The sequence below is a fragment of the Vulpes lagopus genome, chromosome 2 (genome assembly GCF_018345385.1).
Source record: "Vulpes lagopus strain Blue_001 chromosome 2, ASM1834538v1, whole genome shotgun sequence".
NCBI lineage: Eukaryota > Metazoa > Chordata > Mammalia > Carnivora > Canidae > Vulpes > Vulpes lagopus.
This window is the reverse complement of record NC_054825.1, coordinates 93,010,312-93,037,232: the sequence shown is the minus strand read 5'-3', so window position 1 is coordinate 93,037,232 and position 26,921 is coordinate 93,010,312. Positions and strand designations below refer to the sequence as shown.

The following is a 26,921-nucleotide window of genomic DNA, read 5'->3' as shown; positions in this document are numbered from 1 at the left end:
TGTTAACAAATGAGCAAAAAGACATGCATAAAAGGATTTTGACAATTCACTATTATTAAAGCACCCTGAAAGTGGAAAATTGACTTACAAAAGTATAACAGATCATATAATGGAAAACCTCATAGCTGCTAAAAATCGTGTCAAAGGAGAAGATATAAGACAATATAAAAATTTTGATATTTTAATATCACATACATAGGAGTAAAAGTAGACATGTGTGCCCAAATAGTAACAGAAGTTATTGATCAGAACAATAATAATTTTTCTTCTTTGTAGTTCCTCTCACTCCAACCCTATCTCATGCCTTCCTCTTTTATACCAGGAAAATCCTCCTAAATACCTTCTGGAAAGTACAAATGAGCTTAGATCAGAAGGTAGAGAAGTAACATCAAAGCTAAGGAAGAGAGAGCTAAAGCAGTTATTTATTTTCTTTATGTTGTGAATAATCTAAGTATATTCATAAGCTATGAAAGATAGTTTAGCCTATTATGTAAGCTATTTCAAATTATTTTTTTGTATATTTTTTTACTGGAGTCCAATTTGCCAACATATAGCATAACACCCAGTGCTCATCCCATCAAATGGCCCCCTCAGTGTCCATCACCCAGTCACCCCATCCCCCCCACCCACCTCCCCTTCCACTACCCCTTGTTCGTTTCCCAAAGTTAGGGGCCTCTCATGTTTTGTCACCCTCTCTGATATTTCCCACTCATTTTCTCTCCTTTCCCCTTTAATCCCTTTCACTATTTTTTATAGTCCCTGAATGAATGAAACCATACAATGTTTATCAGCTATTTCATTTTTTTATATATTTATTTTTTATTGGTGTTCAATTTGCCAACATATAGAATAACACCCAGTGCTCATCCCATCAAGTGCCTCCTCAGTGCCCGTCACCCAGTCACCCCTATCCCTCTCCCACCTCCCTTTCTACCACCCCTAATTTGTTTCCCAGAGTTAGGAGTCTCTCATGTTCTGTCTCCCTTTCTTATCAGCTATTTCAAATTAAAGCAGACTTAGACAATATTTACTTCTTGAAAAAAAAGAGGGTGCTTCCTCTTAGATAATTTCCACACACAACTCTCAAGAGGTAGAATTAACCAAATACTCAAAAATGCCAACCCACGGGCCCAGCTGGGATCCTGAAAACCTCATAATCCTCTGTCAGAATGAACACCTGGTTTGGATGACCCCCAAAGTCAGCTATGCTACTTTGTTTCTTGCCCTAGCAAACCATCAAAATGTTCTCATCTTTTCAATTTAACATTTATTGAGCACTCGGCACACTCCAGGACTTAAGAACACTACAATAAAATGCTTCATTTCCTCCCCTCAGGAAACAGGGAAAGAAGAAAGGGAATTAGTAAGATACATACAAAGAGAAAAATTATAATACGGTAGCATAAATAACTTTTTTAAGGGAAATTTCTATTTATTATCCTCTTATTTAAATTTATAAAGCCCTTTTCCAAATTTATAAGCAGATAGCAGCTTTTCTGCATTAGGTTTAAATTGTGAAATTTCTTGTAACTTTTAGATGCAACAAAATAAAAACAAGTTCACAAGCATGTAGTATGCACAAATTTATAAAGTATGACTACACAATATTGGGTTTAATACACATACCTGGTTTGAGAATGAATTTTATCTTTTTTAAAGACTGGTTGGTTGATTGATTGATTTGATAGAAGAGGGGAATAGCAAAGAGGGAAGAAGGAGAGAGAAACTTAAGCAGACTGTACTGATCACAGGGCCTGAAGCAGAGCTCAATCTCATGACCCTGAGATCATGACCTGAGCAGAAACCAAGAGTTGATCGCTTAACCAACTGGGCCACCCAGGCACCTCCCCACTTTTTAAAGATTTATTTTTTTTTATTTCAGGCAGACATACAGAGAGAGAGCTAGAACACGAGCACAGGGTGGGGATGGGCAGGGGGTGGTCTTATAGCCAATTTTAACTTTTCATTGACACTTCAAAAGCTTTTCTCAAATGGGTTATTTTCTTCAACACTAATTTCCTGTTGTCTCTCCTTTATACATAAAATCACAAATAGGGACCGATTCTCCCAAGTGATTAAAATCACTTTATTTTAAAATTTTTTGATGTATATACTATAAAATCATTTATGGAGATGCATGCTCACAGGAAAAAATAGTTTTATATTAAAATATAATTACTTACATTGGCACTCCTGATATGTTGAGACACCTTTTCAAAGTTTCTATTCAGTTCGGCTAATTTTGGTTCTACAAGCTCCCTGCTTGAGCCTCCACGAGCATTCATCAAAACAACAGCCTGATCACGGACATTTTCAACTTGGAGGTTGGCATCATCCAGCTCAGATATTAAACGCTGATTGTAAGAAAACACAGAATTATCACGTGGGAAATATCAAAACCAAACATGGGCATGACGCTAACTCAGAATTACAGGCAGTTTACATGAATTTCTTGGATCCCTGGAAAAGATTTTAGAATAATCAATTTAATGAAGAGCTGTTGATATCAGACTCATCCAAGACCACAGTTTCTCCCACCAAAATAAAAACTAATGAATCTACTGCAAGGGAAGAATGAGTGCACCGGTAACTTGGAGCATTAAAGAAAAGACCACACCAAAACCTTCCACTCCCACAAGTGTTATTGATGCTCTGTGCTTGGTACCTTCACGATTTCTTCCCGTTTACTCGCGGGTTTTTTTTCAATCTCATCCAACAGAGCTTCAGCTTGATAAAGCCAGGTACTTATGTGAGCTACATTTCCATCAAATATTTCCAACTGGTTCTGATGATTCTAGAAAGGAATTAATAAAATACATGCAATCAGATGCAGTATTTAAGACAATAAACTTAGATGACCTTTAAAAGACCTGCAAAAAGCCAAATACATGCTGAATTTCAAGACAGGATTCTGTTTTTCTGTGAAGTACGTTCCCAGTAAATAAATCTCATTCCTAAAAAAGCACAGTTATGGTTATGTACTTTGTAAATCTATTTGATTTAGGCCTCAATACAACAAAAAGTTGAAGAAGGATAAAAGGTAAAACTTTTTCAATTTCATTTTGTTTGTCTCCCTTATTCTTCATTCTTCTAAGTAATTCCATTTACACCCCTTGATCATATTTTTTAATGAACTTAAAAAGTAATAATATAAAAGAATGCTTAAAGTATGGGTTGAAGAAAATTCCTTGCTCAGTGGACTATAACTGACTGGCAGGCCTGCGGCTTGTCAGCTCAGTGCCCCCAGCACTTAACAGAAGAGCTGGCACAGTCCTCACTAACATTTCCTGGAGTAGGACAGAAAAAGTGATTGAGGGAATAAATGTGAAAACCACCAGAAAACAGTTAAGTCAATTAAAACAAAGCAAAATAGCTGAGGCTAAGGCAAGAATTTAGGACTTGACCAAAAAGAATAGGGAAGCCTTTTGATGAAATTAACAGCTTTTAAGACCTATGTTTTATAGAATAAAGGAAACTAGAAAAAAGTCTTAGAAGTATTTAAAAGACAAGAAAACAAATTGTTAATCCATAATATGGAAGAATAGTTAAGAAAAGGAGAACTCATAAATAAGAACAGTTTGGACAGTGATCTGGTGTCTAAGAAAGAACCGATGACCACCACTTATTTAATGTTAAATGTTCTAGGGACGCCTGGGTGGCTCATTAAGTTAAGCATGTGCTTTCTACTCAGGTCATGATCTCAGGGTCCGGGGATCAGGCCGCATTGGGCTCCCTGCTCAGCTAGGAGTCTGCTCCTGCCTCTCCCTCTGCCCTCCCCCAGGCTCATGCTCACTCCCTCTCCCTCTCTCAAATAAATAAATAAAATCTCTTTAAAAAAATGTTCTAATAGGACTATAAAGGTATCATTTGAATTTGAAAGGAGAATTTGGAAGGTATAAATTTAAGAATATAGAAGTAAGGGTTGTGAGAACGTGGAATAAAGTTAGTTACAATAAAAATGAATATATAAAATATATAATGAACATATTCTACAAGCCAAGAGTCTCATATTCATTATTTAACATTTAAGAACTCTGTGAGATATGTTCTTTTATTCTAATTTTATATATACAGAAATTAAAATATAGCAATAAGTAATTTATCCAAGTTTTGCAGATAAATTGTGTCTGGATAAGAAGCTGACAGATCAGATGTGAGCCCATGAAAGAAACTCAATGCCCTACACATTCTGATTGATTTCAATAAATGCTCAATAACAAAATAATTTATTTTTGTCTCTATTTATTATTATCCAGTAATTCTATGAATTTGAAAAAAGTCCTATCTCAGATACAACAAAACAAAACAATAATTTATAAATAAAACTTCTTCTAAGGGAAGAGAGAAGGGAAGTTGCCATATATTTATTGTTAATATAAGAGGGACAGAAAACCACTGTGAAATTTAAATGGTCATTATTAGTGGTATAATCAAAGACTAAAACCAACAACCTTTAATAAGTAGCATAAGCATCATCATGATATCTACAATTGATTATTTTAAGTATTAGTTATAGATCATATATACATGTTTTATATCATATAATCATCACAAAAACTGTATGAGGTAGAAATTATAGTAATGTCCATTTTATATATGAGAAAACTGAGATTTATTTTCTTTAAAGATTTTATTTATTTACTCATGAGAGAGAGACACAGAGAGAGAGAGGCAGAGACGTAGGCAGAGGGAGAAGCAGGCTCCATGTAGGGAGCCCGAGCCCAATATGGGACTCGATCCCAGGATCCCGGGATCACGCCCTGAACCAAAGGCAGACGCTCAACCACTAAGCCACCCAGGCATCCCAAGAAAACTGAGATTTAGAGAGCATTCAAGTGATGACCAGTGTCATACAGCTCATAGTCAAAATTTTTACTTAGGCTACCAGATGCTAGTATGCCATTATTAGAACATTATACATATTATATATATATAGCTTATGATAGCATGAAAATTAAATATAAAATAAAATCATTAAAATATAACAAATGAGGTACACTTACTAGGATACTAAAGTACATGTTCCTATGTATGTCACAAATGGTTTTTCACTTAATAGAGACATTTTGAACTCTTTCTATTTACTATCTTTTCAAAGGAAAAGATAACATGTAACCAAATGAAACTAATTAACTTGAAGCAAAATATTATAGTGACACACAAAAAAGAGATTCCAATAAAAGCTGTATTGGCTTTTAAATAATTAAAGGGGAAAAGATTTCATCATTAAATTTTCTCTAAAACATACCATTAACGTATTGCACCAATCTTCTGTCCAGGTGCGGACACGGCTCCACCCAGCATTAAGGACACAGAGCCTCTCCTCTAAAATGGGCTCACTGCCCTCAATCAAGTTTTGAAGGGCAGCACTACTCTCTGTGATGGTATTTAAATCAGCTTTTCTCTTTTCCAGATCCTTCAGAACATTCTATAAAAGAAAAATACCACGATCTACTTGATTTTTCAGAACATTGTATGAAGGTTATTTTGTTGCTGTTTTTATTTCAAGATTTTATTTAAATTCAAGCTCATTAACATATAGTGTAGTATTAGTTTCAGGGGTAGAATTTAGTGATTCAGCACTTGAATATAACACCCAGTTTATACAACTTAAATTTTTAAATGACTTTTTTTTTACATATGTATAGTAGTCCACAACTCCCCTATATAATTATTCACAACATGTCAAAGGCTTCCAAAACTCCACAACTTACTAATATGTTGAGGGTTCTGAAATTCCTAATAAAAAATAAAACATTTAATTATGCAAATACAAAAAATAAATTCAGTTGTGAAAAAGGATCATTTCATTAATTTTACATACAAATGCTATTTGCTACACACAAACACCAAATATCTTCATCATTCCTTTAGACATAGAAAATGAATTTTACTTTCAGTAACTAAAAGCTGTCAAAACAGAACTATCCCAGAAGTCACAATTCTACAAATTTTATGATGAATTTATCTCCTAGACTATTACAGGAAACCAATGCTGTGTACGACATTTATTTGGAAGGATAACACCACAAAAAATACCTCATCTTAACTAAATCATAGGAGAACTAGCATGTCTAAGCTGTAGTCATATAGTTGTCATATGCAAAGATAATACTCTGGGTAGTATAGTGACAACTTGATTTGTACATTTGTAAGTCTGACCAGGCAAGACATGTACTCAGAGAAATACAGCAAAAATGCTATCTTCCAAAATTAAAACTATGAAGTTATAAAATCAAAAAGTAACACGAGCATATCTACCCCACTGCTATTGTACCTTTTTAAACCAACATTTAAACAAATCATTTCAAGGAGCTCATTTATATTTAATCTCACATCATTAAATGACATTTTGGAAGATATAAAAATTGCAAATTCCCAGATGAGTCAAGGTTGAAACATTTACTTGGCCATATCAAACACTGGTATATTTATAAAGGCACTAAAATGTTTCCTTTAAATGTTCTTGTCCAGAAGGAAGAAAAAAAGAAAAACAACCCACAGCCATGCTCTCTACAGTTAAGACTTTCTACATACATTTATTTCACTGGGAATATACTGACTGACTAGAACAGTCCTTAAAAACTATATGAAATAATTATCTACAAGTAATTAAATGTAAATAACATGCTAATAGACTATACTGTAAAGAAAGTGACTACACCGAAAATAATATTTAAGCTATTGAATAAAAATGCTATTAAAGGTCAGGAATGAAAATGTCATTTAAATGTTTACAATGCGAATACACATTCTTCTCAAGTGCACATGGAACTTTCTCCAGAATAGACCACATATTGGGTCACAAATCAGGTCTTAACCGATACCAAAAGACTGGGATCATCCCCTGCATATTTTCAGACCATAATGCTTTGAAACTAGAACTAAACCACAAGAGGTTTGGAAGGATTTCAAACACGTGGAGGTTAAAGACCATCCTGCTAAAAGATGAAAGGGTCAACCAGGAAATTAGAGAAGAATTAAAAAGTTCATGGAAACTAATGAGAATGAAGATACAACCATTCAAACTCTTTGGGATACAGCAAAAGCAGTCCTAAGGGGGAAATACATCGCAATACAAGCATCCATCCAAAAACTGGAAAGAACTCAAATACAAAAGCTAACCTTGCACCTAAAGGAGCTGGAGAAAGAACAGCAAATAAATCCTACACCCAGGAGAAGAAGAGAATTAATGAAGATTCGAGCAGAACTCAATGAAATAGAGACCAGAAGAACTGTGGAACAGACCAACAAAACCAGGAGTTGGTTCTTTGAAAGAATTAATAAGATAGATAAACCATTAGCCAGCCTTATTAAAAACAAAAGAGAAAAGAATGAAATTATTAAAATCACGAATGAGAAAGGAGAGATCACCACCAATACCAAGGAAATAGGAATGATTTTAAAAATTTATTATGAAGAGCTATACGCCAATAAATTAGGCAATCTAGAAGAAATGGATGCATTTCTGGAAAACCACAAACAACCAAAACTGAACAGGAAGAAATAGAGAACCTGAACAGTCCCATAACCAGGGAGGAAATTGAAGCAGTCATTAAAAACCTCCCAAGACACCAAAGTTCAGGGCCAGATGGCTTCCCTGGGGAATTCTATCAAACTTTTTTTTTTAAGATTTTATTTATTTATTCATAGAGACGAGAGAGAGAGAGAGAGAGGCAGAGACACAGTCAGAGGGAGAAGCAGGCTCCATGCAGGGAGCCCGACATGGGACTTGATCCAGGGTCTCCAGGATCACGCCCTGAGCTGCAGGCGGCGCTAAACCGCTGCGCCACCGGGGCTGCCCTCTATCAAACGTTTAAAGAAGAAACCATATCTATTCTACTAAAGCTGTTCCAAAAGATAGAAAGAGATGGAGTACTTCCAAACTCATTCTATGAGGCCAGCATCACCTTAATTCCAAAACCAGACAAAGACCCCACCAAAAAGGAGAACTATAGACCAATATCCCTGATGAACACAGATGCACAAATTCTCAGCAAGATACTAGCCAACAGGATCCAACAGTACATTAAGAAGATTATTCACCAGACCAAGTGGGATTTATCCCTGGGATGCAAGGCTGGTTCAACATTCGTAAAGCAATCAATGTAATAGATCATATCAGCAAGAGAAAAACCAAGAACCATATGATCCTCTCATTAGATGCAGAGAAACCATTTGACAAAATACAGCATCCATTCCTGATCAAAACTCTTCAGAGTGTAGGGATAGAGGGAACATTCCTCAGCATCCTAAAAGCCATCTACGAAAAGCCCACAGCAAATATCCTTCTCAACGGGGAAACACTGGGAGCCTTTCTCCTAAGATCAGGAACACAACAGGGATGTCCACTCTCACCACTGCTATTCAACATAGTTATTAGATGTCCTAGCCTCAGCAATCAGGCAACAAAAAAAGAAATAAAAGGCATTCAGATTGGCAAAGAAGAAGTCAAACTCTCCCTCTTCGCTGATGACATGATACTGTACATAGAAAACCCAAAGACTCCCCCCCAAGATTGCTAGAACTCATACAGCAATTTGGCAATGTGGCAGGATACAAAATCAATGCCCAGAAATCAGTGGCTTTTCTATACACTAACAATGAGACTGAAGAAAGAGAAGTTAAGGAGTCAATCCCATTTACAATTGCACCCAAAAGCATAAGATACCTAGGAATAAACCTAACCAAAGAGGTAAAGGACCTATACCCTCAAAACTACAGAACACTTCTGAAAAAAATTGAGGAAGACACAAAGAGATGGAAAAATATTCCATGCTCATGGATCAGAAGAATTAATATAGTGAAAATGTCAATGTTATGCAGGGCAATATACACATTTAATGCAATCCCTATCAAAATACCGTGGACTGTCTTCAGAGAGTTGGAACAAACCATCTTAGGATTTGTGTGGAATCAGAAAAGACCCCGAATAGCCAGGGGAATATTGAAAAAGAAAACCAACAAAAAAAAAAAGAAAGAAAGAAAGAAAGAAAGAAAGAAAGAAAGAAAAAGGAAAAGAAAACCATAGCTGGGGGCATCACAATGCCAGATTTGTACTACACAGCTGTGATCATCAAGACAGTGTGGTACTGGCACAAAAACAGAAACATAGATCAATGGAACAGAATAGAGAATCCAGAAGTGGACTCTCAACTATATGGTCAACAAATATTCCAGTGGAAATACTGTCCACTGGAAAAAAAAAACAGTCTCTTCAATAAATGGTGCTGGGAAAACTGGACATTCACATGCAGAAGAATGAAACTAGACCACCCTCTTACACCATACACAAAGATAAACTCAAAATGGATGAAAGATCTAAATGTGAGACAAGATTCCATCAAAATCCTAGAGGAGAACACAGGCAACACCCTTTTTGATATTGGCCACAGCAACTTCTTGAAAGATACATCCATGAAGGCAAGAGAAACAAAAGCAAAAATGAATTATTGGGACTGACTTCATCAAGATAAAAAGCTTCTGCACAGCAAAAGAAATAGTCAACAAAACTAAAAGACAACCCATAGAATGGGAGAAGATATTTGCAAATGACCTATCAGATAAAGGGCTAGTATCCAAGATTTATAAAAAACTTATTAAACTCAACAGCAAAGAAACAAACCATCCAATCTTGAACTGGCCAAAAGATGTGAACAGAAATTTCACAGAGGAAGACATAGACATGGCCAACAAGCACAGGAGAAAATGCTCTGCATCACTGGCCATCAGGGAAATACAAATCAAAACCACAATAAGATACCACCTCACACCAGTGAGAATGGGGAAAATTAACAAGGCGGGAAACCACAAATGTTGGAGAGGATGTGGAAAAGGGGAACCCTCTTGCACTGTTGCTGGGAATGTGAACTGGTACAGCCACTCTAGAAAACTGTGTGGAGGTTCCTCAAAGAGTTAAAAATAGACCTGCCCTACGACCCAGCAATTGCACTGCTGGGGATTTACCCCAAAGATACAGATGCAGTGAAAGACCGACACACCTGCACCCCAATGTTTATAGCAGCAATGTCCACAACAGCCAAACGGTGGGAGGAGCCTCAGTGTCCATCGACAGATGAATGGATAAAGAAGATGTGGTCTATGTATACAATGGAATGTTACTCAGCCATTAGAAATGACAAATACCCACCACTTGTTTTGACGTGGATGGAACTGGAGGGTAATATGCTGAGTGAAGTAAGTCAATCAGAGAAGGATAAATATTACATGGTCTCATTCATTTGGGGAATATAAAAATTAATGAAAAGGAATAAAGGGAAAGGAGAGAAAATGAGTGAAAATATCAGTGAAGGTGATAAAACATGAGAGACACCTAACTGAGAAACGAACAAGGGGTAGTGGAAAGGGAGGTGGGCGGGGGGTTGGGGTGACTTGGTGATGGGTACTGAGTGCAGCACTTGACCGGATGAGCACTAGGTGTTATGCAATATGTTGGCAAATTGAACTCCAATAAAAAATAAATAAATAAATAAATAAATAAATAAATAAATATTTACAATGCAAAACTTTTACACAATTTTTAGGTGCAAATACATTAAAATGTTGTGAAATCTTAATGTTTCTTAAATCTGGAAACAATATTGAAAAAGTGGGTCCCCTACTGATGTTTCATCTGATTTACTCTAGTGCTGTGAATTCATGACTTGTATTTACCATCTTCATTATTTCAAACCTGAAATAAGATACAATGGGAATTTTAAAATGAGTAGTACCAGAAGAGGCAAACTTACCACTGTTTTAGCTCTTTACCTTTAAAAATTATGAGAATCAATTAATTGAACTGAATTGAATTGATGTGAGTAAAAAACTAACTGAATTGATGTCAGTATACAAAGATGGATGATTAAAAATTAAAAATGCAAAAAATCAGTGTCACCTATGAACAAGCTACAAGTAATAAGTAAAAAAGAGAAAAAGCATACTTTTTATATACCTATAAAAATAAGTATATAAGAATAAATATCCTTGCATATATATATATAAAATGTCTTTGAGGCATTATGCAGTAATATAAAAAAAAATTGGGGAGGGGGAATGAAACATACCATGTTACTAAGACGACTTATAGCAAAGATATTTATTCTCCTCAAAAAAAATCTATAAATAATGGCAATTCAAACCAAAATTTCTAATCAAATTTTTAAAATAATTTCAGACTAATATTTCTAAAGTTTATATGAGTATAAACACATACACACAAACAGAAGCATAAAGACAGGGAATCCACTAACTACATGTTGAAATATATTATGAAGCCATAGAGTTAAACAGCTGAAGAACAATTCAGAGGGTCAGATCAGTGAAGCAGAAAACAGAGAAAAGCAATAGGCAAAAAGAATACATGAATTTAGCATCTCAAATCAGTGGGGTTCCTCCTTTCCTTCCTTCATCCCTTTCTCCATCTCCTTGTCACGTCACATAGCCCATGGCATAATTATACTTCTCATGAGCTATTGTAGTACCTCAGATCCTGATCTTCTTTCAACTGCTACCTCTACGAAGTGTTCAAATTTAAGAAATGGTTGTATCACTCATGATCTCAGAGCATCTGCTCTCCACTTTCCACAAGCAAAGTGGAGTGTTTAGATGTCAACACTGATACTTGTGGCTTTATATAAATTTCTGTCACAGTATTGACCATTTATATTCAGCACTTATCTCTAGTACATGCTTCTTTCTTAGGAAACAAATTTACGAAAAGAGAATGCCTTGGTTGAAAGAAAAAGTGCTTTGTGTTCAATTTTTTGCCCACCTTAAAAGAGAGAATTGGCAAATCTACTCTCTAATCTCTGTGATTTCAAAATAACTATGGAGCTACAGAAAACTCTTGGACCTTTGCTTTTATTTTAAAATTCTGTTCCTATGCTCTTTATATCAGTTCATCTGCAATAGAATATTATTTACCGGCATAAAAGTTATTATAGAAGAATTAATGAATAAACTCAGTACACTACTTTGTGAAAAATGAATACTCAAAAAATGTCACCAATTGTGAGGGTAATAATGATTAGAATGTTTTTAAGTATCACATAGGCACAATGCTTATAAAGCCCATGTGAGTTTAATGCTTTTGGAATCAAGATAAAAATGTCGTCTTAAAATTGCTGTCTTTTAAAAGTCTTTCTTTTTTCTTAAGACAGGGAAGTGGAAAAAAATCTTTTAAAAAAAGGCTATAGTTAACATGAAATGGAGATAAATGACATCCCGAACAAAATGCCACAAGAAACCCTGGCGTAATATTGGCAGGTAACCGAACCACAACTTACTTTAGCCCAGGAGATTTCTACATCCAAGTCTCCAAGCAAGCCTTCTGAAGTGGATTTCTGTACCAATTCAGTTTCAGTAACAGAAAGCCATTCAGAGAGAGAAGCAGTGTCTTTCTTCATTTTCCGGGCCAACTGTGATGCTCTTTCTAGGTCCTGTTTTCCCTCTGTCACCTAAAAAGGAGAAAGAGAGAGAAAGAAGAGAGAGGAAGGGAGAGAGAGGGAAAGGGCAAGGAAGAGGGAAATGAATACAAAAAGAATGAATCCAAATAATAACTAAGGATCCAAACTATCCATCCTTAACCCCCAAGACATACATAACCTTTACCTCTCCCACCTGGAATCACTCCACTCTTGTAATTCCACAAGGAGACAATATACTGTGTAGAGGTTAAGTGTCAGGCAACCCTGGGTTTTCATCTTATCTCTTCCCACTTACTTTCTAACTGACCTTGGTGGAGGCAGTGCCCTTGAAAGGTTGTTCTGTATTAAATGAGAAAGATATACACACAGAGGGCTTGGCCCAGTCCTTGTAACAAAGTTACAGAATCAGTAAATGGTATCTTTTATCATTTTGAACAGAAAATGCCTTACAATCCTCTCAATGAAGAATTCTGTTTAAAAAACACACACATATACACTATATTTTAGAAAGTTGAGGGGGAATAGTATGGTTTTCATAATTAAGTTTAGCAATTAAGTACTTAATTTAAAATATAAGAGATGACTATGCAACATAAACCTTTATCATTTTGTCTTTGTGGTTGACAGAAAAGCAAAATGGACTGAACTAACGTTTACCAGGCTCTTTACATAGCTCCCATATCATACTGAAGAATCTGATACATGCCATGCAAACAAGAACCACAACGGCATCTATAATGGGCCCTCTCCTTCCTATTTTGCAGGACAGGGCAGTGAAGCTCACAGGGTCTAAAGCCATGAGCAGGGGGGCACACGACCACTGGATTGAGCCTGGTCTGACCCTTCATGTTACAGGATGGTATTCTCAAACAAAACTATCATTCATAATCTAAAGCTGAGATAACATTTTTAAGGGCACCAAAACACAATACATAAATAAAAATGTGTCCCTCTTTTCATGTGCACGTATGTAGAGACAATTCACATTACCTAAGTAGTAGAGTGATAAATAAGTCAGGTATGGGATGAAATTTTCTTAGATGATACAACGATTGAATTTTCTTAATAAGTAATGTGGAATTACATTTCTTTTTTCTGGTCCCCTTGGTTCCATTTTACTCTTTGTTACCTCAAGGATGGATTTTTATTAAATTCCTTCTTAAAAGTGAAATATTTTTCTCTACAGAGTTTAATTAGAATTCATAACTTTAAATTAATAGCCCCTCAATGCAGACTTTAGGAAACAAATACATGAATTTTATTAAAAGATATTGATATTCAAGGGATCTTATTGGACTCTGACATGACTGGGAAGCTATACAATCATAAAATTTAATGCTACCAAAGATTTGTATTTACCAGGAAGAAAATAATTTACAGTTCCACTTATAACAATTCACTCTCCTCAGTCTAACCAATACATTATGAGCTATAGTGCATTCTGAATTAAGCAGTATCAACTTGGAAAGATTTTACCTAACCATTTATCCTTTCTTCTTCTTATGGAACTTCTTATGGAACCATTCTTTCTCAATAGGATCATCCCCATCAGCTATGAAACATACGTAAGTCTCTTGCATTTAAAAAAAAATTTTTTTCCTTCTTTGGCTCTATCTCTCCTAAGAACTTGCTCTCTCCCATCACCCCTTACCAACCTGAAAAGCATTTTCTTATTTTTCTCACACTTCTTACCTCCTCCTGTTCTGCTTTCTGCCCCTATAACTTCACAGAAATTATCTTTGCTAAGTTCAATAATGACTCCAAGGGCAAAGATCTAATTTGACATCTTTAAGTGGACATTATATGTAATGTACAATAATTCAAAACTAGGGCCTACACTCTTTCCCAAAACACCCTTTTCTCCTGGCTTCCCCAACCCAGCACTCTCCTGGTGTCTACTACTTCTTGCTACTGTTTCATATACATACATGTAGTTTCTACCATGTGATTTTTCAAGGTGTACAATGCAATCATTTTACATATGTATACAGAGTGAAATGATTACCACGATCAAGTTAATCAATGCATCCATCATCTCCCATAGTTACCTTTATTTTTTGGTGAAAACACTTAATATCTATTCTTTTAGTAGATTTCAAGTATATAATTATGGAAAACAGTATGGTGGTTCCTCAAAACATTAAAAATAAAACTATCATATGATCCAGTAATTCCACATTGGCATATATTGCAAAGGAAATGAAATCAGTATTTAGAAAATATATCTGTATGCCCATGTTCATGGCAGCATTACACATAATAGCCAAGACATTGAAACAACTTAAATGTCCACTGATGAAGAAATAAATAAAATGTTGTACAGATATACTTTAGTTTCTTTTGCAAACACACCTTTTTCAAATGTCTTACTAAATGATCTAATTCCTCAAGACTTGCTCCAGACCCTTTTATTTTTCTTTTTTCTTAATTTACTTAAAAATTATTTTTAATTTATTTTTTCCAGTTTTATTGAGTTACAACACTGTATAAGTTTAAGGTGTAGAGCACAATGACTTTACTCACATATATTATAAAATGAAAACCACAAAAACTTTAAACATTTATCCATGATCTCATATAGATCCCCCCAAAACAAACAAACAAACAAAAAACAAAATAGCTTCTTGCTTGTGATGAGAACTCATAGGATTTATCCTCTTCACAACTTCCATATGTACATATACAGCAGTATTAGCTTTAATCTGCATGTTGTGCATTACATCTCTAGAGCTTATTATGCACCCTGTAACTACAAGTTGGTACTTTTTGATCACCTTCATCCAATTCCCAGGCCCACCAGTCCCCCTCCTCTGGTAACCACCACAAACCTTATCTCTTTTTTTGAGTTTAGCTGTTGTTGTTTTTTAGATTTCACATAAGTGAGATCATACATTATTTGTCTCTCTCTGTCAGCTTATCTCACTTAGCACAATGCCTTCAAAGTTGGTCTATATTGTTGTAAATGGCAAGATTTCCTTCATTTCATGGCTGAATTATATGACATTATATATACACCATATCTTCTATATCCATTCTTCTATCAGTGGACACTTAGGTTGTCTCCATGCCTTGCAATTCTAACTAGCACTACTATGAACATGAGGGTGCAGATATTTCTTCAATGTAGTATTTTTGTTTCTTTCAGATATATATCCAGATGTGAAATTACTGGAGTGTAGTGTAGTTCTACTTTTAACCTTCTGAGGAACCTCCACACTGTTTTCCACAGCAGCTGCACCAATTTCAGTCCTACCAACAGTGCACATCCTTGCCAGCATTATCTCTTTCCGATACTACCCATCTAACAGGTGTGAGGTAGTATCTCACTGTGGTTTTGATTAGCATTTCCTTGATGATTAGTCATGCTTAAGTACCTTTCTATGTACCTGTTTATCATTCAACTATCTTCTTTAGAAAATGTCTATTTGGATCCTCTGCCCATTTTTAATTGGATTATTTGATTTCTTGCTATTGAGTTATATGACTTCTTCATACACTTTTTTATATTAACCCATTACCATATATATGATATGCAAATTTTTTCCCCTTCTGTAGGTTGTCCTTCCATCTTGTTGATGGGTTTTTGTTTTTTGGTTTTTTGTTTTGTTTTGTTTTGTTTGCTGTGCAGGAGCTCTTTAGTCTGATGTCATCCCACTCGTTTATTTTTTTATTTTGTGGCTTGTACAGGTTTCTCTTTTCTCATTATATCCTCTCCCTAGACAATCTCATCACCACTGAAAACTTTAATTACCATCTCTATGCAGATGACTCATAAATTTCCTAGCTTCAGCCCAGATATATTCTCCAGATTTGAATAACTTTGTGAGTACCTGACATATTCAATTCACTCTCACAAAGGCACTTAAAATGTGAACATGTCCAACTTATGACTTTTCCACATTTCTGCCTTTCTTTCCAGTGGCCCCTCCCAATGATGCCATCATGATCTTCCATGTAACCAAGCCAGAAACCCAAGGGTCATCCTTCATCTCCCTCCCTCCTATACTCCCACATCCTAATCCATCACCAAGTCCTACTCACTTCACTTCTTAAATATGTCTAAGCCCATCTGCTCATGCCATCTCCACTGCTCCACTCTCGTTCATTGCATCTTCATTTCTCACTAAGAACACAATGACTTCCTAACTGCTCTCTTCACATCCAATGCTGCCTTTCTCCAATTCATCCTCCAAACTGCAGTGAGTGATCTTTTAAAAAGCAAATACATGAGCTTGTTATCTCACTGCTAAAATCCTGCAATAATTGCTCATTGCTCTTAAGATTAAAATCTTTATTACAAATCCTAAGATACTATATGCTCTTGGTCTCAGCCCTCTCTCCAACACCATGTTCCCCACACTTTCTCTCTCTGAATCAGCCACACAAATGTACCATGCTTGCCTCCTGCCTCAGGACCCTTACACATGCTGTTCCATCAACCTCAAAGTCTCCTCCACTGCTTTCACCCAGGCCATTCCTACTTATCCTTCAGATCTCAGCTTATGCATCACTTCTTCAAGGAAGCTTTTATAACCCAGACTGGGCTAAATTCTCCATTACATATACTCTTAAAGCACCACATACATTCCTTCATAACACTTCAGACTGCTAATGTGACATTACTTTGTCTGGCTACTTGATTAGTGTTTTCTTCTTTCATTATCTTAAGTTCTATCAGACAAGGATAAATTATGTTTTTGCTCACCTCTTGATCTATACTGCCTATATGATTCCTGTCACACAGTACAGTCCCAATTGTGTTGAATGAGAAAATTAACACTAAAACCAGTCTCAATTGGAGTTGATATTAAAACCAGCAACATCATTCCCATCTGTAATATGCCCAGTTGATGAATAACTATAATATTTGACAAATAACTTCAACTGTATAATACCAAAAAGAAGCTTGACACTATGTGTTCCAGATATACAATGTATAAAAATAATATAACATGTATCAGATTGGCAATTTTATCTTGCAAGTAAGAAAGTCAAAATTTTCCAGGAAATGTAGGCACTGTTCATTCTTACTGACCCAAAAATGATAACAAAATTTCAGCTAGTTTTCTCTGGGCTTATGCAGAAACTTAGGTAATGTTTAATAACCCAAGAAGGATCTAAAATATTATCTAACACATCACAATATTGCCAAGAAGGTTTCATTTAAACATGTTTATTGTTATTTTGTTTTCTTTTGCTCTGCTTTCCTGGTTTCAGGGTAGAGTACTCAGTAAGATAAGACATTAAATCTGCTGAATATAGTCATCCACAATAAATGGCCAAAAATCCCCCTGCAGATTCACTAAGGCACTAAGATGCCCAAATTATATGTTTCTTAAAAGGCTTTTAGATCCTGCTAGATTACTGTAAACCTGCTGACACTTACCATTTATTAGAGTCCCAATATTTTAACATTTCTCAGCAGACTATTCCATTTAGAAATCCAAGGACCAATAACTTGAGTTTATACAGAAGCTATTACTGGTAGAATTTTCTTAGAATAACTTAGGAAGTGTGACTAGCCATTGAAAATATAAAAATAAGTGCAGCCCAGGTGACTCAGCGGTTTAGCGCCACCTTCAGTCCAGGGCCTGATCCTGGAGACCCGGGATCAAGTCCCGCATCGGGATCCCTGCATGGAGCCTGCTTCTCCCTCTGCCTGTGTCTCTGCCTCTCTCTCTCTCTCTCTCTCTCTCTCTCTCTGTGTGTGTGTGTGTGTGTGTGTGTCTCATGAATAAATAAATAAAATCTTTAAAATGTATATATATGTGTGTGTGTGTATATATATATAAATGAGTCTGGATTAAATATCAAAAGTAAATTTCTCTACAATTATTCATCATTGTAATGTTAACATACAATGTAAAGATGTAAAGAAATACAATAAAAAATACTGGGATAATTGAGAAGATTATTATCAGTGCCATAAAACTCAAACATGCATTCTTCTAGGAGCAAAATTTTAAAATACATAAATGAGAGAGACACAGCGAGCAGTGGAGTTGCCCTTACCTGGGCACCCAGGTCATTGTAGAGAATCTTCAGAGAAGTCAGCTGCTCATCCATCCCCTTGGGGTTGTCAGTTTGTTGCTTCTGGACAATATGCCTTCCTGTTTTGATTACAGTCTCCACTTCAAGCTTGACTTCACTCAAAGTTTTATAGAGTTTCTTTAAAAGAAAGCAAAACACATTTTATACACTGTGGTGAAAAGTTGTTAATTGGAATCACTTCAGAACACAGCTTATACAGATTGACAGCTACAAAGTAACTCTGGAGATCAAAGGGCTTTATCTTCCTCGGCTCTGGCTCAAAGGATAAATGAAATGAAATCAAGGTTGCATTATCTTTTTAAAGTCAGATAAAAAAATAAACTAACAGGAATTATACTTGTTTAAAAAACCCTCAAACATGTATTTTCAAGGTTTATGAACATACTTAGTAATAAAAACATTTTTCCTACATAAAATGGCAAAATATTAAGACTAAAAATTGAATGTCTACCATTTTTTAAATTACATTTTTAAAAACCATAAATGCTATTACTAGAAAAAAAAAGCCAACACTGACTCTATTTCCAGCTGTTGAAATTTGGAGTATTAACATTTGCTTTTTCTTAGAATTTCTGAAGTACCAAGTCTACCTCAATGAGAATGTATACTCCATATATCAAGATGTATGTAACTATAAGAAATTGGAGTATGTAGGTCAAATTCAGAGCTATCCTCATCCTAGTTACCTTGAAACCAAAAAGCTTTTATCTGGGTAACTTCTCTTGTTCTGTCTACCATGATCTTGACCTGAAACATCTCCTGTGGCGTTGTCACATAATAATGAACCAGTGGACTAAGTTACACAAGGTCAAGGAGAGTGCTTACTCTGCTGATCTCTGTGTTTCGTTAAATCAATTAATACTTACATCTACACTCACACACACATACATGCACATAAATGCAAACATACACACTTTCACAAACACACATACTTATATAGCCACAAATTTACCCTGTTTATTCTTCTACCCATTCCAGCTTTCGAGTACATAAAACTTCAGTGTGTAACAAAGAGACTGCAATTTTGAAAAGCATAAAAAACTCTCCCCAGACTTTCATCTTAACAAGTATCATGTTAAGTTTCTTCATGATTCTCCTCAAAGAGAAGACTAATTGTAAGATTGTGTATACTTAGCCACATTATTTTTAAATTTCTACTCAACTGCACTATAATGTTCAAGCCTAAAATAGTAATAAGGCCTTATAAATAATTTGTTCTTTCACATCTTAGGTTTAAACTTGAATTTAAAATCTTACTTTCCTAGAGAATGACTTTTTTTATGTTATAATATTCCTGACATTCATTCTAAGTATAATTTCTGTCATATTTTAGGCTTAAACTTTTTTTAAGTTAAAATTCAAAGTTTTACTTTCTTTAAGAATGATTTTCTTTTACACTATAATATTCCTGACATCTATTCTCAGTATGGTTCTTTTAGGTGACTCAAACTTATCCTTTAAAGCTTAGCTTATTAGTCACGTTCTGTCAAAATCTTCCCTAACTTCACGCTGTGATTAAGATGTGTTACCCTTGTTTTTTAAATCATGTTATACGCATGTCTATTCCAGCTTCCTTATCTTATTACATTGTAATAATTGATTTTATTCTCTCCTACCTGTCTCTCTTTACATCTTCTAATGTCCTTGAAGGACAGGACCACACTTCTTATTTTTAACCTCTTCTTCACCATCAAACCCTATTCTTAGCTCACTATAGACTAGTAATTATTAAAGCATGTATGTAAGCACTAGATGAGGCCATATTAGCTGCTGAAAAACCCACTGAACACATTAGCTACCCAATGGCCTCACCATACACTTGTCCAGATGGTTCTGTATGATATCAGGATCCACGTCCTTCACGTCCAGAACATGAAGTTCTGCTTTCACACAATCCAACACACGTTTGCAATCAAGCATGCGCTGTTCAAAGTTAGCGGGCTTCTGGAAAAGCTGGAACTTTGTGGACACCTCTCGAAGTTTCCTCTGTTTCCAGAAATGAACAAAAGAAGCAATTCACATCAGAATGATAATCTCTCTCAGCAGATGATATTAGTACAATACACACCACTAAAAAGCTACAAGATAAAGCAGCAATAAAAACATTCCTTAAAGGGACACCTGGGTGCCTCAGTGGTTGAGCATCTGTCTTCAGCTCAGGGCGTGATCCCAGGGTCCCAGGATCTAATCCTGCATTGGGCTCCCTGAAGAAGCCTGCTTCTGCTTCTGCCTATGTCTCTGCCTTTCTCTGTGTCTCTCATGAATAAATAAATAATTTTTTTAATTCCTTAAAGAAACAGAGGCTACCCAATCACCTGAGTGAACTACACAGCACAATGTCATGAATTACCTGACAGAGTATCAGTCTAAGACATAATAAAAAGCTAAGCTGGCCTCGCTGAAATTAAAACTTCGCAAAATTTCTCACCTGTTTGAAAGATATAGCTTAGGAACCTAAAACTCAAAATGCCCTTCCAAGCAAGCTCAGAGTCAAAGTCAATCTTGCATCCACCATGAAACAACTAGGTGGTCTGCGTCCCATGCTCTCAGGCTACCCCATGCACCAGTCACACCAGAACTGCCAGAGGCGCTGCATTAATGGAAATATCTATAGAAAGATAACTTCTAAATCTAGCTTTCTCTCTCTTCTCAATGCAATTATAAAATCAGATTCAATAGTTTCCACCCATACAACAATTTGTTTCTGCTGCCTTGCCCAGGATGCAAGGCACCTCCAATACATTATCTCCATCCCACTGTTTACATCATAAAGAAGAGCAAAAGCATACGAGTAATTGGCTCTTTCTCGTTTTTTGTTTTTGTTTGTTTTTTGTTTTTGTTTTTTTTACACCCAATGCATCAAAAAGTGAAAAGGAGCTGCTCTCCCACTTCACCTGTAGCACATCCATCTGACTTCCTCCTCTGGCATTCCTGCTTTCTGGGGAAGTCGGAGGCTGGGAGCGTATGTTTCTTCTCAACTCCTCCAGAGTCAGCTCGTGGGCAGAGATCTCTGCTTGGATTTTCTACAACAAAGAGATTAGAAAGGGGAGAACGTCTTCTTTATTAAAAGTTCTGGATAGTCACACAATACATAAGAATATGTTGACCAGTATACAAGCTCTAAAAAGTTTAATAATAATACGGGCCACCTGTATTGCAGGACTACTATGTGAACATAAAATTAAGATCTTTGCATTTGTCATTTCTAATGCTCACTGCTTATTTATAAAGAAGGAACTTTCCCAACTTCATAAATACTATTTTAACATTTGTCAGGTCTCACAGAGAAAGCAAAAGAACTCCAAAACCCATATGCTGCCCCATAAATGAGGGCAATCTTTCTCTCAATGACTCCGTTTGGAATGGCAAGAGGGGCCAGTTATCTTGTGGGTAAGGAAGCAATTATATATGCTCTTTTTACAACTCAAAAGCCCTCAAAATCCATGGCAGTACCTGAGCTTCCTGTGGAACTTGGAAGGCATCTATTCTATCAGTCAAGTACGTTGTAAGCTGCTTGTCCAGCTCCCCTAAACTCTCCTGCAAGACTTGAAGCATGTGGTCAGTTTCCCGTAGGACCTGGAGTTGCTTTTCCAAAGAAATCTGCTTGCTCTCTGCCTACACAGGGGAAAAATCAAATCATTAGCTTCTCAGCACAAATATAAAGAGCTGAATATAAGAAAACCCTTATATTCTGGTCACCAAGAAAGAAACAGAATGTAAAAGCAGTATATTTGGCCTACACTGTAAATAAATAATAACTAGCAAAGATAACAGTGACAAGATTCTTCTAGTCTCTTATTTACCTTACAATGAATTACTAATTTTTACTTCTTTGTATATACAATGACAAAATATAAGAATGCCCTTGAGGGCGTTATGCTAAGGGAAATGAGTCAGAGAAGAGCAAATAGCACATCATCTCATTTATATGTGGAATCTAAAACAAACAAAAAGAAAACCAAGCTCATAGATACGAGAACAAATTGATAGTACTAAGAGAGTAGATCTTAAAAGTCCTCATTACAAGAAAAAAAATTGTGACTATGTATGGTGAGGGATATTAGCTAAACCTACTGTGGTGATCATTTCACAATGTGTATAATATCAAATCATTATGTTGTATACCTCAAAGTAATACAATGTTGTATTTCAGTTATATCTCAATAAAAAAAGGAAACAGTGAAGTTTTCCCATATAACATTAAACAGAGACAATAAAAATGTCATTTATTACCAATTTAGGCATTTTTAGGAGTCCACAATAAGCCTATCAATAACTATATAAAATATAACATGATTGCCCATCAGTAGAGTGAACATTTAAATCTCTTTTTTTTCCCACAGTTTCAAATTCTACAGATTGGCATATGTATTGAACCACTATGTGCTGCACTTTTGGGGTAAGTTTGATACTATTCATAACTTAAACATCAATCCTTATTTAATATGTGTTTGAAAACATGTAATATCCATCCAACCCTCCTATGAAGGATAATCTCTGTTCTATATTTACTGATATGAACGTGCATGTTGTGATACATTCTGGATGTGTGTCTAAGAGACAATGACATTTTATAACAGCAACTTATGTGAAATTCGGGTGGCCCTAGTATTTACTAGGATAATATGAGTTATTATTCTTATATACAGCTACAATATCCTTAAAGGAAATTAAATAGTTCTTAAGTAGAAACAATCTCAAAGATAGAGTTTTTTAATCATCAAACTTCTGCTTGCTCTCTGTTAAGTTTACTCTTCCCCCCTCCCCCCCAGTATTTCAATGTCCTCAACACCCCAACTCGTCCCCTCAGTAAAAGTTCTTGAGGTCAGCTCTATAACGTGAGACCTATCAATACCCCTGGTGTCCCCCAAATCTTACCAGGTGACTCAGTTCTTCGTATCGATTATTAAAAGCCTCCAGTTTCTCACTGATTATATCATCAAGAATCCCCCCATCAATCAGAGTCTGGCCAAGTTCTCGAATCTGGGTGCGATTATCTGCTGGATGTCGCAAAACAGATTCCAGAGACTAGACAAGGAAAGGGGAAAAATATGCATTTACTGAGGCAAACTGTATCAGGGATCCTAAAAATGTCTACTTTTTTAAAATAAGTAATTCCATTCTCTAGAAATCTACCTAAAGAACAGGATCAGAAATGAGGTAGATGATTAATTTACCAAAATATCCATCATGGTATTAATAAATACCTAAAATCGAAAACTCATTATGAATGAAGATGATACATGTTACTAGAATTTCATAAAAATAACTTTAGTAATTATTAATTATATTATATATTATATGTAATATATATATTATAGAGAAATTCATGGTTTGATGCACAGTTTAAAAGCAAAAACACATACAAGCCAAATTACCTCAAATTTTTATTGACTATACCACTAAACACAGGTACTCATTTTTCTACAACATACACAGAATGTTAGGCACTGTTTTATATATACACTTTTTATATTCATAAATCTAATTAGCTAGATGGGATAAATACTATTTCCATATTACAGATGGGAAAACTGAAGCTCACAAAGAATAAATACAAAAATACACAGTAAAAAGATGATCTACAATTCCAACTTTATGACTCTAAAGGCTTTTTTCCATTACTATAATGTACTGCCTTCCAGTATGGATAGAAAATAATAATAATAGTAATAATAATAATAATAAGGAAAAAATATACCAAAATGTTTAAAAGTGCTTTACTTGCTTTTTTACTTCTATTTTTCATATTTCTAGAAAGCACATATTTTAGTTCTCATATTAGAAAAATACGTTTTAAAGTAAGCGTTTCATACTTTTACGTATTCTCTCAACTTCTCTATCTTACTTTAGAAGCAACATCTTTTCTCTTAGTGTCTGGCTCCTAGACTTCAGTTATCACATTGGACTCGTTTCTGACCTTCAGTCCAGTGATCTACTCAGTCACCACCCTGTGTCCTTTCCATTTTAAAAGTAAATGTACCCTCTTCCTCCTCTTTTATTTTAAGCAAATCTACTCTCTTCACATTTTAATTCATTTAAGAAACAAGTATTAAGTTAATCGTGTGCCACATGCTGTGCTGGTAACTTGGAAACAATGAGATAGCAGGTCCATTTCTTAGCCTCGTGGAGCTCAAGCCCAGACCTGGACACAAGCTCCTAGGACAGAATCCTGGGCGTCAAATACTAACCACTCTAACCTGTCCCCAGCTCTTCACATCGAAAGATAACAGAGCAAGAGCTATTGTAAACACAGCAGTTGCCACGAACAAGCAAAAATAACTTTATGAAGAAACAAGAGAGCAATTAAACTAAATAACAGAAGGCAGAGTTTTATCTGGGGAATGGTAAAAACAAGTTGGAAAACCACTAGAGTGCCTCACTAAGTGTACTAATGTCTAAAATGTACTAATTATCAAACAGCTAACCCAACCCACAAGGCTGATTATTTAGATTATTAGTGGGTCACCAATAATCTAAACATACATGATTGTATAAATACTTCAGGCAACGGAAGTTACGCTGAAAACTATGGAGAAAGCAAATGCGTTTGTCAACATCAAGCACCGTGTTCCTTATTGAATACTCATTTGGCCTCACTGCTATGAAAAGAATCGCCACCCGCAACACAGATGCCCACCTCCAGGGCTTCATTGACAGCATCTGTCTTCTCAGGCAGGGCCTCAGTGCTCTTCATTCGCTCCTCCAAAGTGTTGAGCCAGGTGGTCTCAAGATCCAAATAGTGAAGCAGTTCAATCCAGCAAGACCATACTTCCTAAAGTGAGAAGAAGAAAGCTCTATTATATAAGAAGTCATTTCAGATGCAATGCAGCTCCAGTACTACACAGTCTCCCTAATCAATAACAATTTCATTCAAAGTATATTTGAAAATTTAGAAACTGATGACGGTGGAATTTCAAATAAGTGGAAAAAAACAAGGGGTGCCTGGGTGGCTCAGACAATTAAGTGTCTGCCTTCAGCTCAGGTCGTGATTCCAGGATCCTGGGATCCAGCCCCACGTGGGCTCTCTCCTCAGCAGGAGTCTGCTTCTCCCTCTCCCCCCGACTTGTGCTCTCTGTTGCGCTTTCTGTCTCCCTCACACAAATAAATAAATAAAATCCTTTTTTTTAAGTGACAAAAGTAAGAATCTTCAACAAGTCAAATTAGACCAGTTGGTGGGGGATCAGGGGACAAAGAAAAACAAGTTGCCTCCCTCTGTACACTAAACTCCAAGGATCTGTTTAAATGCTGAAAACAAAACTATATATTTAGTAGAAAAAAACCAAGAGGGAAAAACTATTAGTTTTTTTAATAGAAAGATAAAATATACTCAATACTGCAACACTTTTTAATAATTATATAGGAAATTAGAATTCCCTGGGGTCTACCCTATTCCAACTGAGAGCTTACTAATATAACAATTTGCTGTATACTCTCTCCAATTTTTTCCTAAATTCCTATGAATGTGTCTATATATGAAGAGAATCACAATGAACCAAATGGAGTTAGACTACACTCACTCTATTAGTCCCAATCATTTCTCTCCTATTCCTAAGGGGAGTTCTGTGGGAAGAGGGACAAATTTTATACTGCACTTTCTAGAAGCAAAATTATGAGAGAGGCTGCCCCTTCCCATACAGGATGAGCTTATGTGATTGATAAATTTAGGAGAAAGAGTTCAGCACAGACCCTTTTTCAGATCCATTTACTAAGAGAAGGCATATTCCAGGACTTCATAGGGAGTGTGTTTACCAGGTCAGGGGGCAGCAAATTTTTCTATAAAAGGCGAGACAGTAAATCTTTTAGGTTTCAGAGGCCACGTTCAGCCTCTGTCCCAGATTCTTTTTTGTTTATTGTGTATGTGTTTTGGTGTTTGAACCACCTTTTTAAAAATATACAAACCACTTTTAGTTCACAAGTCATACAGAAACAGGCCATGAAGTGTATTTAATCCTTGCTATAACCTGCCAACCCAGCTAAGACTTAACAGGGGAAAAGAGGTGTCTAGTCCTCCAAGTTTCTACAGACAGAAAGCAGACCAAGATCTACTCAGCTGCCAGCAGAACCTTATTTCCTACAGAGAAAAAAAGGATGGTTTCCAGAGAGGCACTCCCAAGAAACAAACTGGTCCCTAATTACACTACAGCCCTACCCCTGGAGTAGGACACACTGACCCCACACATATGCACCTGGCTGGATTCCAGAATTACTATTATTAGATTTCAGAGTCACCATTACCAGTGATTGTTATTTGCCTTCTATTCTGCCAACTTTTTTGAATGGGAATGTCCACTGAGGTTTTCTTGTGCCCATCCCGCTACGGTATGTTGGGTCTATAAGGTGCAGCTAACCTATCTTTTTTGTGTCAGGGTCACCAGATCCAGAGGCACTTCTCCCACACACCTGCACCTGAAGAAACTGCTTCAAGAAGCTACATTTGCA

The 26,921-nt window shown here is 35.9% G+C and overlaps 1 protein-coding gene across 9 annotated transcripts in view; it reads right to left on the bottom strand.

Annotated features, from left to right (window-relative positions):
• Positions 1-26,921, bottom strand: part of UTRN (utrophin) — a 496,122-nt gene that overhangs the window by 286,696 nt on the left and 182,505 nt on the right. For all 9 annotated transcript variants that reach the window (XM_041741733.1, XM_041741729.1, XM_041741764.1 and 6 more), the window contains 10 exons: positions 25,120-25,254; positions 23,358-23,507; positions 21,933-22,094; positions 21,374-21,502; positions 20,292-20,465; positions 18,441-18,596; positions 12,288-12,458; positions 5,249-5,428; positions 2,666-2,794; positions 2,184-2,354 (listed from right to left, as the gene is read on the bottom strand). In XM_041741733.1, the coding sequence (XP_041597667.1) occupies positions 2,184-2,354; positions 2,666-2,794; positions 5,249-5,428; positions 12,288-12,458; positions 18,441-18,596; positions 20,292-20,465; positions 21,374-21,502; positions 21,933-22,094; positions 23,358-23,507; positions 25,120-25,254 (1,557 nt within the window). The remainder of the gene's footprint in view (positions 1-2,183; positions 2,355-2,665; positions 2,795-5,248; positions 5,429-12,287; positions 12,459-18,440; positions 18,597-20,291; positions 20,466-21,373; positions 21,503-21,932; positions 22,095-23,357; positions 23,508-25,119; positions 25,255-26,921) is intronic.